Raw genomic sequence first — 16,435 nt, 5'->3', positions numbered from 1 at the left:
TTAGTGCCCACGAGTCAGTTTTTTTCTGAATGACAAATCTTGTCACGTTTTAATCTCGCGAGATCTTGTGATACCCCTAGTTATTAGTATCAACATTTTTGCCTTTTCTCTTTACATTGTGCTTTTTTGCTTTATTTACCATTTTTTTTGGTTTAATTTTACTTCTACAATGTTCCGCAGGCCAATAAAAAATCTCCAAGGCTGCTCCCTGTACTGTACACCACTGCTTTACTGCCTGCAGCCAAATAAGAATGAAGTAACAGCGAAGGTAGGACAACGGCTTCTACTTAAGAGATTTTATTTTGAATTTTGTAGGTTACATTGAATTCATTCAGTAGATCATGTCAATTATTTTATTCATCCGGTAGCAACGACAGGAAAATAAATACATGTAGAAATACAAAAGAGAGAGAAAAAAATATATAACGCTTCCAAATATGGAAGAAAATAATGTACAACTGTGCGGTGCGTTTTTTTTTCAGCAGGCTTGAAAATGCACCTTTTACATGCATCCATTTTGAATATATGTACAAAGAATAAATCATCCATTTTCAGTACAGTAATGCATCAGGTCATACATTACTATTCCCATCCTGCTGGAAGATCCATCGACAATTCCTCCATCCAAGCCAACGTGATTTTATTGCACTTTTAAGAACCCTGTGATGCAGAAGGCTTGTGGCTAATGCCAAAGCCTGCTCCATCTAGTTGCTCTTAGTCAAGTTAATGAAGCACTTATATAAATAAAGATTCTCTAGAGGAGGGAACAACAGGTAAAGGAAAATAGATATGTACTGTACGCACAGTATACATGGGTCAGGCCGCCTTGGACAGGCACAAAACATTCACAGTTCCTCTCTACATGATGCATAAATACAAAGACATCTGTAACATATCTAACTTGCCCAGAGTGTTTACTATAAAACATTCTAATTATGATAATGATTGATATACACTGTTTAAACATGTTATTGCTGGTTAAATCACCATTTCCAGATCATTAGAATAAATTAGACATACAGATTAAAACTCTCAGAAAACGAGTTGGGGGTAACATCACCTTTTAAGTCAATAACATTTTCATTAAATATATTTCTATATACACTGGGAGACATTAATAAACTATATGCTTCAACAGGTAAACAGTGGTGTGTTGATGAAATGATCAAATTTGTGTAACATTTTCCTTCCATTCAGACTATAGAAGATTTCAGTTTATGAGAACATGTCGGTAAAGAAAAGTTTTATGTTAAACGTTACATTGTGTTACGTTACATTTGGTCCAAAGCAAAGATATAATCTGATCCTTACCAGTCACCTTTCTTGACCCATGTTTCCATACGTGCAATAGAGCATTGACATGACATTAAATTGCATTATCAACATATGCAAACGTGGAATGAAGGCCTCACCCTCAACGGCCCCTGCTGAAAGCTGAGCGGAACAACATTGGAGAAAGATGACTCTTGCAGGCTCCGTCCAAATTGCTTTTTAAGCCTCAGGCACTTCTCTTTGTGTCACTTCCTATCTGTAAGGTCCAGCCACCAGTGAGTGATGCTATGCAACCCCAGAGGGCATCAGTACTTGGCACACATAGAGTTAGTTTTCAATGGTAAAGCCAGAAGAGTAGGGCCAGTGATGTAACATGGGAGTCTAATCAGTACACAAGTACAAGATCCTTCAGGATTTGACCCTCTAAGCAGTGTGGTCCCACTGTCAAAATAAGACTCTCAATCCAGAGCTTTTATGTAGTTTCTGGCAGAAAAGATCAGTTATGGATACTGATTCACATGAAGGAATGGTCTTCTGGTGGCCCATAGGAAAAGCCTGGGAATGCCCCTGCTGCTTCTTTGACACTGCCGGTCACCGTCAGGGTGTCGGTGCACAGAGAGGAGGACACAGGCAGGTGGGTGAACTCTGGGTCAAAGTGACGCAAGTCTGTGGGACCACTCTGCAAAATCAAGCAGGGGCGAACACTGATTAATATCCATTCATTGATAGTGTGCTATGCCAAAATACACATACTCTGTAAAATATTATCTTATTGGTTGGGGGAGGGGTGCAATTCGCCCAGGGGCTACCCTGAGTGCACTAGATTTTGCCTTAGCTGTTTTAAGATTCATAAACTCTTAATGATCGTACTGAACATACCACTGAGGGGATGAAGGGTGGTGTGATCTTCTTGGCCATCAGGTCGTCCCAGTTGATTGGTGTGAAAAAGGAATGGTACTTCAGTTCCAGCTGGAAAGAAACATATCAATGTATTATTGCGGGTCCTTAGTGAATTCCACATGAGATTTAGTCTAACTTTGTGCACTTACAAAATCATCCTTCACCCCCAGCCTCTTGGTACGATCCTTCTGCAGGAGGCCCTCAAGCAGCTCCCTGCCTGCATTTGACACGTTGGGTTTGAGTACAGGAGCCTTGTGCAGGATGTTGTTGTACATCTCGGCTGTGTTGCGACTGTAGAACGGGGGCTGGGTGATGCAAAAGTACAAAATTAATCCATGAACAAGCAAGTGGAAGCTTAAAGAGATGTACAGTTCGTACGTACAAGTCCATAGAGCATCTCATAGAGCACAGATCCCAGGCACCACCAGTCAACTGTACGGTCATAGGCTTGCTTTTGGAGAACCTCAGGAGCCAGATACTATGAAAAGACACCAAAATATTAGTCATATGTGCATGCACAGGTAGTGAAGGTATGACTGTTTATATAAACTTGTACCTCAGGCGTTCCGCAGAACGTTGTTGTTGTGCCATTGGGTTCCAGTCCCTCTTTGCAGAGACCAAAGTCAGTTAGGACTATGTGGCCTTGAGAGTCTAACAGGATGTTCTCAGGCTTCAGGTCCCTGTGAAGGAAAAGTGGAAATGATGAACAAAAGATCCCAGATACCCAGCGATGCAACTGTCCACTGGGGGGCACTGTAGTCTTCTTTATTATTACCTGTACACAATATGCAGGGAGTGGAGGTAGCCAAGTGCACTTGCAATTTCAGCAGCATAAAATCTGGCTCGGGGCTCCAAGAAGATCCTCTCTCTCTGAAGATGGTAGAAGAGCTGCAAAGACAAAATGTCACTCATTAACATTTACAGATTTTCATAGCAAATAGGGACTTGTGAGAGTGTTTAAAGTACCTCTCCACCATTAACGTAGTCAAGTACAAAGTATAGCTTGTCTGTAGTCTGGAAGGAGTAGTGCAGCCCCACCAGGAAAGGATGCTTGATGTTCTTCATAAGCACACTGCGTTCAGCCATGATATGCTTTTGCTGCACGGGAGATAGAAGACACTTTATTATCTATTATCGTCCTAGTGTCATTTAATATTACTACAATGAAAACTGCTTGTTCATGAGACGTGTAAATGCGTACCTCTTTCTTCTTCAGGATAATTTTCTTCTGTAGCACTTTGACTGCATAATATTTAGTGGACTCCTTGTGTCGTGCTAGCAGAACCTGCATCCGAACAAATGTACGTTAGTATAACAACAAAGGGCAACTACTAAGTAACATCACACAAGAAAGACTCACCTTTCCAAAGCTGCCTTTGCCGATGATCTTGAGGTAGTCGAAGTCACAGGGTTTGATCCTGTAGAGTCACAGTAATTGGGATTTAGGAGATTTTTTTTTTTCAAATTAGTGGCCATTACTGTTAAATAAATATGTGGCTACTTACTGAGTGTCCTCAACCAGTGAACTTTGTGAATTTAGGAACATCTGAAAGACGAGAATGAGGAAACATATGAGTAGACTGCATATAAAGATATGTACAGTCGTCCCTCGGCACTTTGAACTTAGAATTTTACGATTACGCTTTTTCAAAAATATATTTATCAATAAATCCTGGTCTTTTGTGGTTGAATACGGCCAATTATTAGTCAAATCATATGCATATTCAAGCAAATGTTACGTATTTTTTGCCTAAATTAAGCTTTTTCAAGCATAAAAACTAAAACTAAAATACAAATATGCAGTAAGGCATTCGAAAGACGCAGCCAACGACGTTGCTAATATATACTAGTATTCTACACTGGCCACTAGGTGTCAGTAATGTTACTACAATGTTCGGTGAGACACACAAGCGCCATACTTGATCGCTGGAACAACAGGCGCTTATTGCAGGTTTGGACAATAATAACAACATAATAATCATAATAAAAACACGGGCTACTGTTGCGGCGGTAATCCACTCGAAGTTAAAACTCAACTGTGAACCCCCAACATCACTTCCCATCCTCCTCACGTCTGGAACACATTTATTGCAGCACAAGCACGTGAGTCTTATTTATATCTTAAATAGCTTATTTTCTCTGATTATATCTACTACTGTATATTGGGTAATATGAGTGTAAAGGTATGGTATAGAGGTGTTCTTTTATGTCCAGAGGGCTCTAATAATGTTAAAAACCATGTATTGAGAAGGTCGTAAAGAGGTTTTCTATGCTCTAAATACAAAAATATTTGTGCAATAATTTGGCTTTTGCATCAGATTTTTGTTGTTGTATTTTCATAACTATCTTATATTCTTACTTTATTATTCTATTTTATTTATACCATGTTTTACTCTGTTATTGCCACTGCTGCCCTGTATACTGCATAAGGTACTATTGGAAGGAACACGCCCAAGTTCTATGCAATCTAATCTAAAAACACATATGGTTATTAGCTATCCATATCTGCTGACCGTTCTTTCAGGAAGTTGATCATTTTCAACGTCTTCGTTCTGATTCTCATCAATCTTCAGGAAGTTGTTGACTTCAACACTGCGGAGAGACAAGGTGGATACATTTTAATCTCCATATGCTGAATGCACTCCTCATGCTTTGGTGTGTGTGATTCAACTGTCTGAAACATCCAGACAGGTCAAGTTTACGCGCGGTTCATCTGTGTTAACCTGTCTGAGAAAAAGCTTAAGCGGCTGACCCATGACAAGGCAGCTCTGTGAAGACTCCTGTGGCCCTTTTTAGAGCATTTGGAAGATACAGATGCAGCATGCTGATTATTCTTACAATATTAGACCCTAATCAGCCGCTAACTCAGGATACAGTGATGGGCCAAACCATATGATGTTACAATTGAATTATTGGTTTACCTAGGGGACGCCCGGGATTTTCTGTAAAGGTGATTAAGCACAGTGGCGAGGTTGTTAAGCGCTCATCATGAAAGGCCTATTCTTACCCTGGCTTCTTGAACCAGATTAAGCTTTTCACAGAATGTCCTACCAAACTCAGGTGGCAGATTAGATTGTCCAGTGATCGGAATGGACGAGTGGTCAAAAAAATAACCACAACAGCTCTGATGGATGCCCACTGAATCTCTATTGTGTTTAATTCTCATTTCTATCCAAACCACAGAGTATGTCAAAGAGGGATGTACTCACTGTTGACAGATATGAGGGGTCGACACCAGCTTCTGTATGAAATCATTCAACCCCATTTTTCTCTCCTTGATGAAAGCTGAAAAGAGGAGAGGAGGCATTGATGTGGTTAACATACTTGCTGGTCACTTAATTAGGTCTTATATGGGCATTAATTTAACAGTTTATATTGTGGTTATGGTTTGTAATACAGCCTAAAGTAACCTAAACATGAGAAAGAGCTCTCAATATTATGCAGTGCGGTTCAAACCACAACCACTATAATCAACGTATTGTTAAATACTGTATGTCAATCAACAGTGAGCCTGATAAGTGACCAGTGTGTGTAGGCTATAGACACCATATACTGTACATACGCATGCAGTAAATAACGTTTTTCCTCTCGTGGAAAAGTAAATAAATACCATGTTGTGTGCTACAATCCGTGCCATGTCCAAATATCCTGTTAAAGGACAGATTTGCGCTGTTGCATGGACCTCTTAATGCGGCGGGTTTATAGGTTACGCAACCACTTAGGTCACTCACTCAGACACCAGTAAAGCAGTTTCCATTCAAAAGTCTTAGGATGAACGCATTAAGGATATACAGTACGTTACAATATATTTAATGGCTGCCACGCGTAATTATTCTTGGTAAAAAAAAAAAACTGAAACGCAATAGGTTACACATGTTCTGTAATAATAGCTAAACGCAACATAACCCATGTGACGTATTAGCATTTGATTAGCGTGGATAAATAAGCGAAGTAAAAAAAACTAACTAACTAAATAAACAAAAAAGGTCAAATGAATTACAACACAGGTATTTGGGTCGCTCACCGGTGAGAACAGTAACAATCCCCCTCATTTTGCAGTACGTTAGGTCGCATCCAGCTTCAGTTACAGCCATGTTGAGACGCAGAAAAAGTAGTAATAAAATACGAAAAAGTATTTCCTCAAGCTCGGATGATTGACTTGTGTTGTTCCAATGACGCACGCGGAGCTCAACCTGCCGCGCACTGCTCTGACTGGCGGACGCCAGCCAGACGCTGGTTTTATACAAAGCACGTGGTACAGCTGGTGACGCCCATTGACATCACCGGCGTCGCCCTTAGCAACCGAATGGGCGTGACGTCACGGGATTCCGCTGCACCCATAGCTTGGCTGCAGGAGATGGGTGATGACGAGCTCACTGCAGTGGAGGAGGAGCAGCAGGAGGAGGAGGAAGACGTGGGAGTGTGAGGATCCTCATTTCTCTCAATGGGAGCCACCAACTAAATTATGCCATCACATTGCGAACAAAGGCAATGTGTGGTATGGCAGTTACTGTTACTTCACACTTGGACCACTGAAATCTGTCACTATGGGATTTCATCTTGTAATCCATGCTCGCAAAACATTTATTCAAACACCTTCCATGAGGTCAAGGTGACTTTGCTAAGGGGACTTACATAAATTCAGAGAAATTGCAGATGACGCCATGCTCCTCTAAGCCAAGGTAGTCCAGCTGTTGTGGATGTGGTCCACTAACCTTGTAAATTACATAAGTGTGCCATTATGCAAATCACTATGCCATGCTCGAGTGGAATGACAGATTTACATTGCAAAAAACCCAGTGAGTGATGTGTCTGTGTTTGTTTGTGGCTGCGCTGACAGACACCTGCTGAAACGTTAAAGTTTCATTCATCTGCCAGTGGAGAACCCCTGATTAGTTTTACAATTCATGTTTTTTTTTTGCCTGTAGTCATGCATACTTAAATGGTAGTTAGACATCACGCATTGTGGAAAGAGGAAGTAAACTGCACTTTGCGGGACAAATAGGGCCAAACCGCCAAAAATCGCAGGTGCGGTGGAACTGAAAGGCTAGCTACCTAAGCAAACACTCAGGTCAGTTTACACAAAACAAACACGTCAGATCTGATTGCATGACACCAACCCTCCTCCCGGGCTTTTCTCGCCTCATTTATCTGAATTATTCACGCGTGTAATGTTATCATCATTGTTGTCATACGCTAAGACTAACACAACTCTTCTGTTTTCCATTTACATTGTTTGTGGCTGTTAAAGTTGCATTTCCCTCTGTGCAGGGTGGATTTAGAGTATTGTGGCAGCCCATCATTGGATATACAGTCATTATTGGCCTACTGACAGTAAGCCTGATTTCTACCAAGCAGAACAGCTCAGTTTGGTATGCATTTTGTACAGGGTCTCAAACTATCTGCCAGGTAGAACTCAGTGTGTACACTTTGTTGGTCTGTCGTTTTCTTTCCTTTTAATAACTAAAGGAGTACCCCGAGGTTCTTTTCTAGGTCCGTTGTTGTTTTCCATGTATGTGAACAATCTTTGTCAAAACATATCGAGCGCCTTTTTTCATTTTTATGCAGATGATACAGTCATCTATTGTTCCTCTCCTTCAATTGACCGAGCCTTCGGATTTCTTACAGTCTGCATTTGATGCTGTCCAGTCACATCCAAATCAGCTAAGGCTAGTGTTAAATGCAGACAAATCTAAAATTATGGTTTACTCAAAAGGAAAACGGCTATACTCTCAGCTCCCTAAAATCAAAACGGCTAAAGGTAAAGAAATTCAAATTGTCTCAACGTATAGTACAAGTACTTAGGCATTATTATTGCTGAACATTTGCCCTTTAAACAACATATTGAGCATCTTGTACATAAATTAAAGCTAAAACTTAGAAAGAAATAAATCCTGCTTCTCTGTTTATACAAGGAAGCGTTTAATGTCTGATACTTTCTTACCTTTGCTAGATTATGGTGACCTCCTTTTTATGGATGCATCTTTTAAAAAGCTAGACAGTTTACCACTCTGCTTTACGCATCTGATCTGCAAAATGACTTAAACTTATCTCAACTTGTTATGTTAGGAGAATTTAAGGCTCTTTTAAACGAACGTGAAATGAATGGGCTTGACCAATGTAACCCTTTTTAAATTGTTGAAACTGTTGAATGTTGTATTGTATGTTGGGAATGTCTTGTGAGAAACTTGCCGTCTTAGACAGGTCACTCTTGTAAAAGAGATTTTTAATCTGAAAATGAGGTTTATCTGGTTAAATAAAGGATGAATGAATGGATGAATATCCTAACCATACCCTACCCATACTTGTAAGCACTTTTAAGCTCTTGGGATATTAGTCACAGTTATACCATTGAAAAATATAGTGGATTACGACAGAGAGAGGAATGTACAATGTTGAAATAATATCAGCATGCAGCACTCCTCCATGGCGCGTTTGTCTTTGTTAAATTCATCGGTTACATGCTGTTGTGTTGCTATGAGGTCATCGCACCTACACACCACACCCTGTGATGGAAACACCAGATTTCCGGATTCAAACCACACTGAACTGGAAGGTTTCAACAAGAATGGACTAGTAGGCTAGTACTACCAACAGCAGATACTATTAATGTTATCGAAACAATGAAAATCAGTTCAGCAGTTCTCTGTTTAGCAGCATACAGTAATAAAGCACATCAAACTACTACATGACACGTTCTCAGAACATGCTGAGCTCTTTACAAGGATCTCCCATTCCGGGGGGGTCCTAAGTGGGGTCTGGGGGCCATTTGCGGCCCGCGGCTGTTTTTTTATTGGCACATTCTAAAACTATAATGTAACAAGAAAACCAAAAAAAAACAGACAACTGAACAAGTTTTACAGAGCTTTTAGGCCTTGTTCCCAAGCTGTAAAAGTGTCATCGTATAAAGATACTACCATAAACCATACTAGCCCAGTTACAAGCCATTGATTGTTTTCTGAGAGCATCCAGTTTAACGGCCAAGATCTACGCTGGGTTATCAGACACATATCCTGTTAAATGTCTCTCCACCGCCTGGACTGTCTTTTGTCACATGTCACTTTCACAAAATTGCTTCTGTTTTTTGCCACCCTTTGCAATCTTGTGACTGATGCGTGAAAGTCAGGCCCGACTCTCACTTCCTGACAAGCAGTTAAGGATAATGAGAATCCCCTGCCAACAGAGCCAGTAAAAGCTCGCACACGTTAATTATCTCAGTGCAGCCTGAGTGACTGTAATGTTTGACTTATGAAACAAGAAAGTGGTTTCCATGATGGTGTTGTGTGCACAATCAGTAGTAACTACTTGTACAGTATCACCAAGCATCACAGAATAGCACCAGAAAGTCTCATCATGTGATAGGTCTGTCTCTGTTTAGATTGACCAGAATTTTTCTAAATTTCTTCCAAACACAAACTAAGCATGCATCGGTTGACCGATTTTTAGTAGTTGCATTTTGCACACATGGTATTAAGGTACAGTCAAATTTCAGTTTTTGTAAATTTCACATTTTGTATGATTTGTGTTTCGTCAAAATTTTTTGCCAAAATTGTTTTTTGTATACGGTTTTGTACACCGTTTGCCCTGCACGGTATTGTTCCGCAAAATCGAGTGCCCAAACAAAGCACCCTACTCATTGCTGACTCACAGTCCGTGCATTTTTTTATTGTGTGACTGCTAAATAACCCGCCACGGGGCCAAAGAAATTTGTGAGTGCCAGCAATTTGATGAGAAGGTGAGACCTCCGCACCAACAATAAGCTCCATCCATTCGTCATTTATAATTATTGCATTGCATTGTTTTCTGCATGTAAAAGTAATTATTCTCTATCAGATATATTTTTGGTTAATATTATATGATGTCTAGAACAAATTAATCAGATTTGCATGATTTCCCATAGGAAAAATTGTCTCTGTTTTTGTACGTTTCCGTTTTCATCTGACATTTTGGAACTAATTAATAACAAAAACCCGTTTTGATTGAGACATTAGTGCAATGCACTTTTTCATGCAGACAGTCAGTTCTCACTATCACATAAGAGACATAAAATGAGATTAATCTTATACAAGTGGACTTTAATTATTGGCAATGATGGCTGTATTTGCTGCTCAGTGTTGCGGGTATGAGACAGCAGAAGGTAGAGGAATGAGTCACACAGGCAAACCCGACTGCATGCTGAGCAGAAGGACTGCTGGCTAATGACCATGTTGGTAATTTAATAGTCTGTTTTGGATGGTGCAGCAAAGATCGTGTGCCTCCGCTTCACACCCACGCAGTCACGACAGCCCTGCGCTGAACTAGCCTGCTAAAATCCCGTTTCTTTTCTTTTCTCACTTGCTGTCTGCATCCCTCTCACATACGCTAAACTAGAGGCGCAGGCTGGAGGTCCAGTCCAATCCAGTTTGGCTCTTGGAGTCATGACTAGAATCAAACTGTGTTTGCTTCTCATCTGAATTCCCGGGCAGGAGATAAGATGACTTGTTTTCATTCCCCCCAGATTTCTTTGACCAGATAATGAAGGATAGGGATGTTTTATCTCTCATTTGATGTCTCAGACACACATTGCATAAGATGCATCACTTTAATCTAAAAAACTACAAAAATTACATATTTTTTCCCCCTTTAGAGGTGACCTGTTGCCTGAGGTTTCATGTCCTTATAAATCCAGCATATTGGAAAAGAGCAGATAAAATGTGAAAATTGAACGGGAGTAGTGGTTTGTTGTTGTTTTTGTTCTCTTGTCACTGTGGACGACAGTGGAACCTTGTTTTTTGTGATTAATCCGTTCCAGAGGATCCTTCTAAAACCAAAACATATGAAAACTGAAACAATTAATCCCAGAGGAAACAATGTAAGCCCAATGAATCCGTTCCACCCAAAAACACTTATGGAACAATGAATAGTTTAACATACAGAAAACAATTCAAAATGCTTATAAATGCCGAATGAACGGCAACATTTAACGTCAACTTGATTGAAGACTTGTTGACAAAGATGGTGATGAAGCAGCGGCGAGGCATGAGAAAGCCCCACTGACGACACCTTCATATTGGCGACGAGTTATTTCTTGAATTCATTTGTGTTCCTTACCTTCATTATCAACATGCAGGCACGTGCAACTTTGGTTGGCAGCCGTACGCAATAAAAACGCAGATACTTGTGGTGTAACTGCGTTACTTAGCCGGCCAAGAACTACAGAGTCAAACACTGATGATGTCATGGATGAGTGACCAAGCTGGGGGACAATGACTTCCGGTTCTGGTTCCTAATTGACAGCATGCTAACAGGCACGTTTTATAATAAAGACACAGTTGGACTCAGTGTATTAATAATGCGACAACACTTGAGTCACCAACAAGTGGGATTCATTGTTTGGGCACTTGAGTTCGTGGAATGATACACCGGAAAGCAAGATTCGTTTGTGTAACATTCTCATTCGAGTTTGCCAACTGAATGAGCCTTATAGGATACCATAGTATTGCGTAAACTAAGTCTTGTGAGATCTGGTGTTGGGTGGGTTATCCAAGATGGCTGAATAAACAAGCGATGCTGGGATTGCCATCCGTCCACATCGTTGTTAATGCCACAAATTCCACATGGCAAAGGGTATAATACAAGTTTTTTTACGCGCAATATTGTACGGCAACCACAACAGTGTACGAGGGCCGAGGTAAAACTGTAGCGCAAACAGAATTATACAAAAATCGGGGCATTCAAAAACAGAGGTTCCACTGTATTATGGAAAAGGCAAACCACCTTGTTCTCCATTGCCAGTCATTGTGAGACATTCTAGAAAGGCATTTACTGTTTTTGCATGGTAACAGACTTAAGGCCAGTAAATCAAGCACTTACACAGTACGTTTTTATTCAGGGAACGTTTTGAAATAATAGTTTTTGTATTTACTGCGTTTGGGGTAAGACTGATCGCGCAATCTAATTCACAGTTGGGTAATTCCTAAATCTGATTAAAATAGACTGATTATCTAATAAATGGAGTTTCAGTAGAATTGTTATTCAGTCGTTCTTTGCTACATCGCGGTTGGAACATTGCTCCCTCACCCTTACTTGCGTTTTTTCAAAAAGTAATTAATAAATGATCTCTGTTTCGTGGTTGACTATGGTCTATTATCTGTCAATAATATTGAAAGACAAGTCATACAGTATGTAGTATTCTGGTCACTAGGCGTCCGTAATGTTACACTGATGAGACATTACCTTATATTACATTACCTTAACACTGCACGGAGTCAGCCATGGCATGTCTGACATGATACAGTGAAAAAAAGTTCTCCTCCCATTCCGTTGTGGAAGTGGCACACATTTTTGGCTTCTTTCTTTGTCGTACTTCCCCACTCAGTTTCAAACTCTTTTTTTTAAAGTTTTGAATAAATAAATTGGGGGCTAACTAGTTAGTTTGGTAGCTTGCTATGCTTAAAGCTGTGGCTGTCTCTTATGTCCCTACAGTCATCTCGTAGCCTGTGCAATATGGTGTAAACAAAGAATAATAGGAGCGTAAACGTGACTGTAGGGGTGTTATTTCGTGTGTAGAGGGCTCTAATAATGGGATAAGCTGTATTTAGAAAGTCCTAAATAGTAAAATACTAAAAAGTCCTCATCTTTTTCCAGGCCAGATCGCACATTTGTGCGGCCACTTGTTGCCAGGCAGAGCTCAGAGGGCTCAAACCTAACTGCCCCTTTTGCAAACATATTGCAGGATTCATTTGAGGATTTCATGAGGAAATAAGCTTTTTCTACTTTTTTCTCTTGTCAGTTCATGTGCATAGTTCCACCTCTGTGTAACAGCAAAATAATCGTTTCTTACAACAGGCCTTGGGTGACAAATATGAAAAAGAGGAGTTGGAGGGTGGCACTGAGGCAAAATTAACGAGGGCAGGGAGAAAAAGGTGAGATAATGTCTTTAAATGCTGTTACTTATGTAACCTAATTCACATACCGGCTAAACATGACTGGGCTCGTCTCAAGGTGCGTGTGTGTCTTCGAGGCTGCACCTGACTACCAAGATAATCTCATTACACAGACAATGAATTAAAGGTGCACTTACCTATGATAGATTTCTTGCCAGTCTTCATCTCTTCTCCGATACAGTGTGCGATCTTATGGCGAATCTGAGACGGAAGATTATTTCTCTGCAGCCGAGCATCCAGATATCTGTGACCGCAGACTGTGCACGCACATACACCTCTCTCTGCTTCTCTCTCTTTCTTTTCAATGGCTCTCGCTGCAGCTTAAAATATTCAATTTAAAGGCAAACAACTTTCCTTGCTCCACCACCCTCTTCATTCATTCTTCCTCTGTGTTCAGTTTGACAATGTTGCTGAAACCAAAGATCTGTGATGCACCTGCCTCGCCTATTTTGACCCCAGAACAAAACAAAAAGGCAGGTGTCTTGTTACGGACTCCTGTGAGCACGGGAGTCCCGTGGGGACGCCGGTTTCCATGTGAGGAAACCACAGGAGGCAGAGAGAGAACAGATAGTTAGCTTTTAATTGCTACGTTTGCACCCGTGACGCATTCGCTGTTCATCAGCATCCAACACATTCAATGTCTCTCAGGTATTGGAGGAACAAAATGATCCCGTTTGCCATTGTGATAGCAATGATTGCTTTGGGCTCTTGGTCATCATAGACAACAAGTGATGGCAAGTCTTAAAGATCCCTTTTACTTTTTAAACTGACCTGCTCTGTTTTAACATTAATAGGTGTTACTTACTGTCCACAGGTTTTATATGCTCTAACTCTGAAAATATCAGTAAATATTTATAAATAAGGAGTCTTACTTTGCAGAAATTCACTTATACCACGATAAACAAGAGATTGTTGTATATTAAAATTGGATAAAGTGCACAATCACGCTTCTTTGAACCACACACTCTGTCCTAGACAAACACAAACATTAAAGCTATCAACACCAAATTACATGTTCCAAATAGGACTTACCTAAGCACTTTTAAATTCCAGCATCAAGGCTAAATTTTGGGCAACATAGATTATTGTGGGACCTTTAAGACCTCAAGTTTTATGGAATAATACAGACTTTTAACTGCATGAATGAGAAGACTAAGGAGCTTGAATAATTGGTAGAGAAAGTTTTGCCATGCCCTGCGTGTCAGCCTGTGTGACAGTTTCTTCTTTTCTCTTTATGCCTTAGTTCCGGTTTCTATGCACTTATTTGGGTATACTTCCTGTTTTGTTGTGCTCTGTTCTCGTTCGCCTTTACTTTCCTGATTACACGCAACTGCCGCTAATTTTAGTTTCTTTGTATTTAGTTCAGCTGGTGGCTTGATCTGGAGTCGGAGCATTGTGCTTTATGTTTGTGTCATGCTTTGCTTTATGTTCATTTTTGCTTGCTGTTGCCAGCTGTGCATCTTTATTATACGTGCCTTCTGCAAGCTACCCTTCTTCCTGCTCAGCTTTTCGAGTAATATTAAAGGACTTTTTACCTGCACTCGGGTCCCCGTCTCTGCATCCTGAGGCCATGCCAACACCGCAATGTGAAAAGTTTCTCATTACTATGAAACAGAGCTGAAACTAATCTCATATTTTGTGAAGGATGTGACACATATTCATGCTTGTTTAATGTATAAAATGTGACAATTAATGTATAAATGTGACAAATATTTACAAATATTGCAAACATTCCCAGTTGGAAACTAGCATAAGGATGTATGAGTGTATGTTCGAATGAACACACGTTTTTGTTTACGAGAACATCACAACATTACTGTGGAGTGACAAAATGAATACAGACCTGCAAAGCACTGTTTAAAACCTTTACTCTGATTCTCTATACAGAGCTGCAACAGTTAATCGATGAATCGAGGATTCATCGTTTATCCAATTAATTGACAACTATTTTGGTATTCGATTAACTGTTTTTTGATTTTACAATGCCTCTCAAGTGTGAATATTTTTAACATCCTTAGTCATCCTTTAGGCAAGACAAGATATTCACACGCATCAGCTCTGACTTTGAAAAAAAAAATGATCGACCTTTTTGCCTGTTTTCCGATAAGTTGCCAACCAAACCACTCACTGTTTGTGTTTGGTTCACGTTGATTGGGCTTAATCAATTACTCGATTAATCGAAACAACAAGCTTCAGCTTAATCGACTATGAAAATATTTGTTTGTTGCAGCCCTAATGATATATGATGCTGTGTCATTTTCAAAATGTGACTGAAGCGATGGCCTAAAGGTTAAGGTCAATAACCACCAAACACTAATCAGCTTAGCAGCTATCTACCTACTACTGTACAAGTACACTCAGTTTGGTTCTGACCGGATAATAATTGCGTAATTATAATCCCGTGACCTTGCCTTTTGCCCTACAGCTGTATGCTGTGACGTGTGAAATCCTCCGAAACCCAGAACCCTATGTGGTGAATCTAAATATGAGCATTAAAAAGTTCCCTGCCGGTTTTATACTGTAAGTAGGTTAAGAGTAAAGATTACAGAGGTCACATATTATTTAAAAAAAAAAAACATTTGTGGCCCTTTCTTGAACGTAATTGAAAACAACATGCAGAGAGTAAAGCCTATCAGATTTGGCAGGTGTTTATGGGCCAGGTCATGTTCAAATGGGGTAGAATTTGAGCCACAATAGATCCCGGAGAATTGCATTTGACCTCCTTTGGGAGGTGTGGGAGGTTATTAAATGTCTAGAGCATGCCGTGCACACAATACCAACAGTGGGTTCATTGCTATACATGATATGGGATATGCCATTCATATCAAAGTGGATGTAGTTTTTACAGAACACCATAGGGAAAGCAGTATTTGGACACTATCAGCAGGAAGTTAAAATAGAAGAAAAAAAAGTAGTTAGTGTCCTATTTGTAGCTGTAACAGCTCCCACTCTTTTGGGGTTGTTTTCTGCAAAATTTGGGGAGTGTCTATGAGAATTTTTATCTGAGCCTAAACTCTTTCCAACCATACCTTTATAGACTTTGACTTGTCCACTGGGGCACAGTCATGATTGAACAGAAAAGGGGTATTCTGAAACAGTTCCTACTAAGTTGGAAAGTCATCTTTTGTATCTTTGGAACACTTCCAGGTTGTATGTTCCTCTGTAAAAAGGTTTTTATGCATTGCTGTGAGCTCTCTGTCTCATCACTTGAGGTTGCATATTTACGCACTCATTCAGTCAGTACTGTAGCTGAATCAAAAGTCTGTGACGCACAATTTCCTACCCTGCTGATAAACTCTAATCTCAGGATAAACTCTTCTCATCAACGACCAGCAGCA

The 16,435-nt window shown here is 40.1% G+C and overlaps 1 protein-coding gene across 2 annotated transcripts; it reads right to left on the bottom strand.

The window, feature by feature from the left end:
- Positions 1-281: 281 nt before the first annotated feature.
- Positions 282-13,475, bottom strand: si:ch211-195b13.1 (STKc_SGK domain-containing protein). Of its 2 annotated transcripts, none has more exons than XM_054763475.1 (13): positions 13,235-13,475; positions 5,382-5,457; positions 4,686-4,764; positions 3,678-3,718; positions 3,533-3,590; positions 3,374-3,457; positions 3,139-3,270; positions 2,948-3,060; positions 2,729-2,852; positions 2,555-2,650; positions 2,322-2,477; positions 2,152-2,241; positions 282-1,951 (listed from the first exon to the last, which is right to left on the bottom strand). In XM_054763475.1, the coding sequence occupies exons 1-13, from the start codon at positions 13,260-13,262 to the stop codon at positions 1,787-1,789; spliced, it is 1,242 nt and encodes a 413-aa protein (XP_054619450.1). In that variant the 5' UTR covers positions 13,263-13,475; the 3' UTR covers positions 282-1,786. The 2 variants fall into 2 exon arrangements, with proteins under 2 accessions (XP_054619450.1, XP_054619449.1); XM_054763474.1 differs by lacking the exon at positions 13,235-13,475 and adding an exon at positions 6,197-6,396.
- Positions 13,476-16,435: the final 2,960 nt, after the last annotated feature.

The sequence above is a fragment of the Dunckerocampus dactyliophorus genome, chromosome 20 (genome assembly GCF_027744805.1).
Source record: "Dunckerocampus dactyliophorus isolate RoL2022-P2 chromosome 20, RoL_Ddac_1.1, whole genome shotgun sequence".
NCBI classification, from domain to species: Eukaryota; Metazoa; Chordata; class Actinopteri; order Syngnathiformes; family Syngnathidae; genus Dunckerocampus; species Dunckerocampus dactyliophorus.
The sequence above is the reverse complement of the archived record's forward strand: the minus strand, read 5'-3'. Positions and strand labels throughout refer to the sequence as shown.

Coding starts and splice junctions, on each gene's coding strand:
- si:ch211-195b13.1 (XM_054763474.1), bottom strand. CDS start 6,266: ATGGCTGTAACTGAAGCTGGATGCGACCTAACGTACTGCAAAATGAGG. Junction 5,458..6,196: donor GATTGTTACTGTTCTCACCG/GTGAGCGACCCA, acceptor TCCTCTTTTCAG/CTTTCATCAAGGAGAGAAAA. Junction 3,271..3,373: donor TTATCCTGAAGAAGAAAGAG/GTACGCATTTAC, acceptor TCTCCCGTGCAG/CAAAAGCATATCATGGCTGA.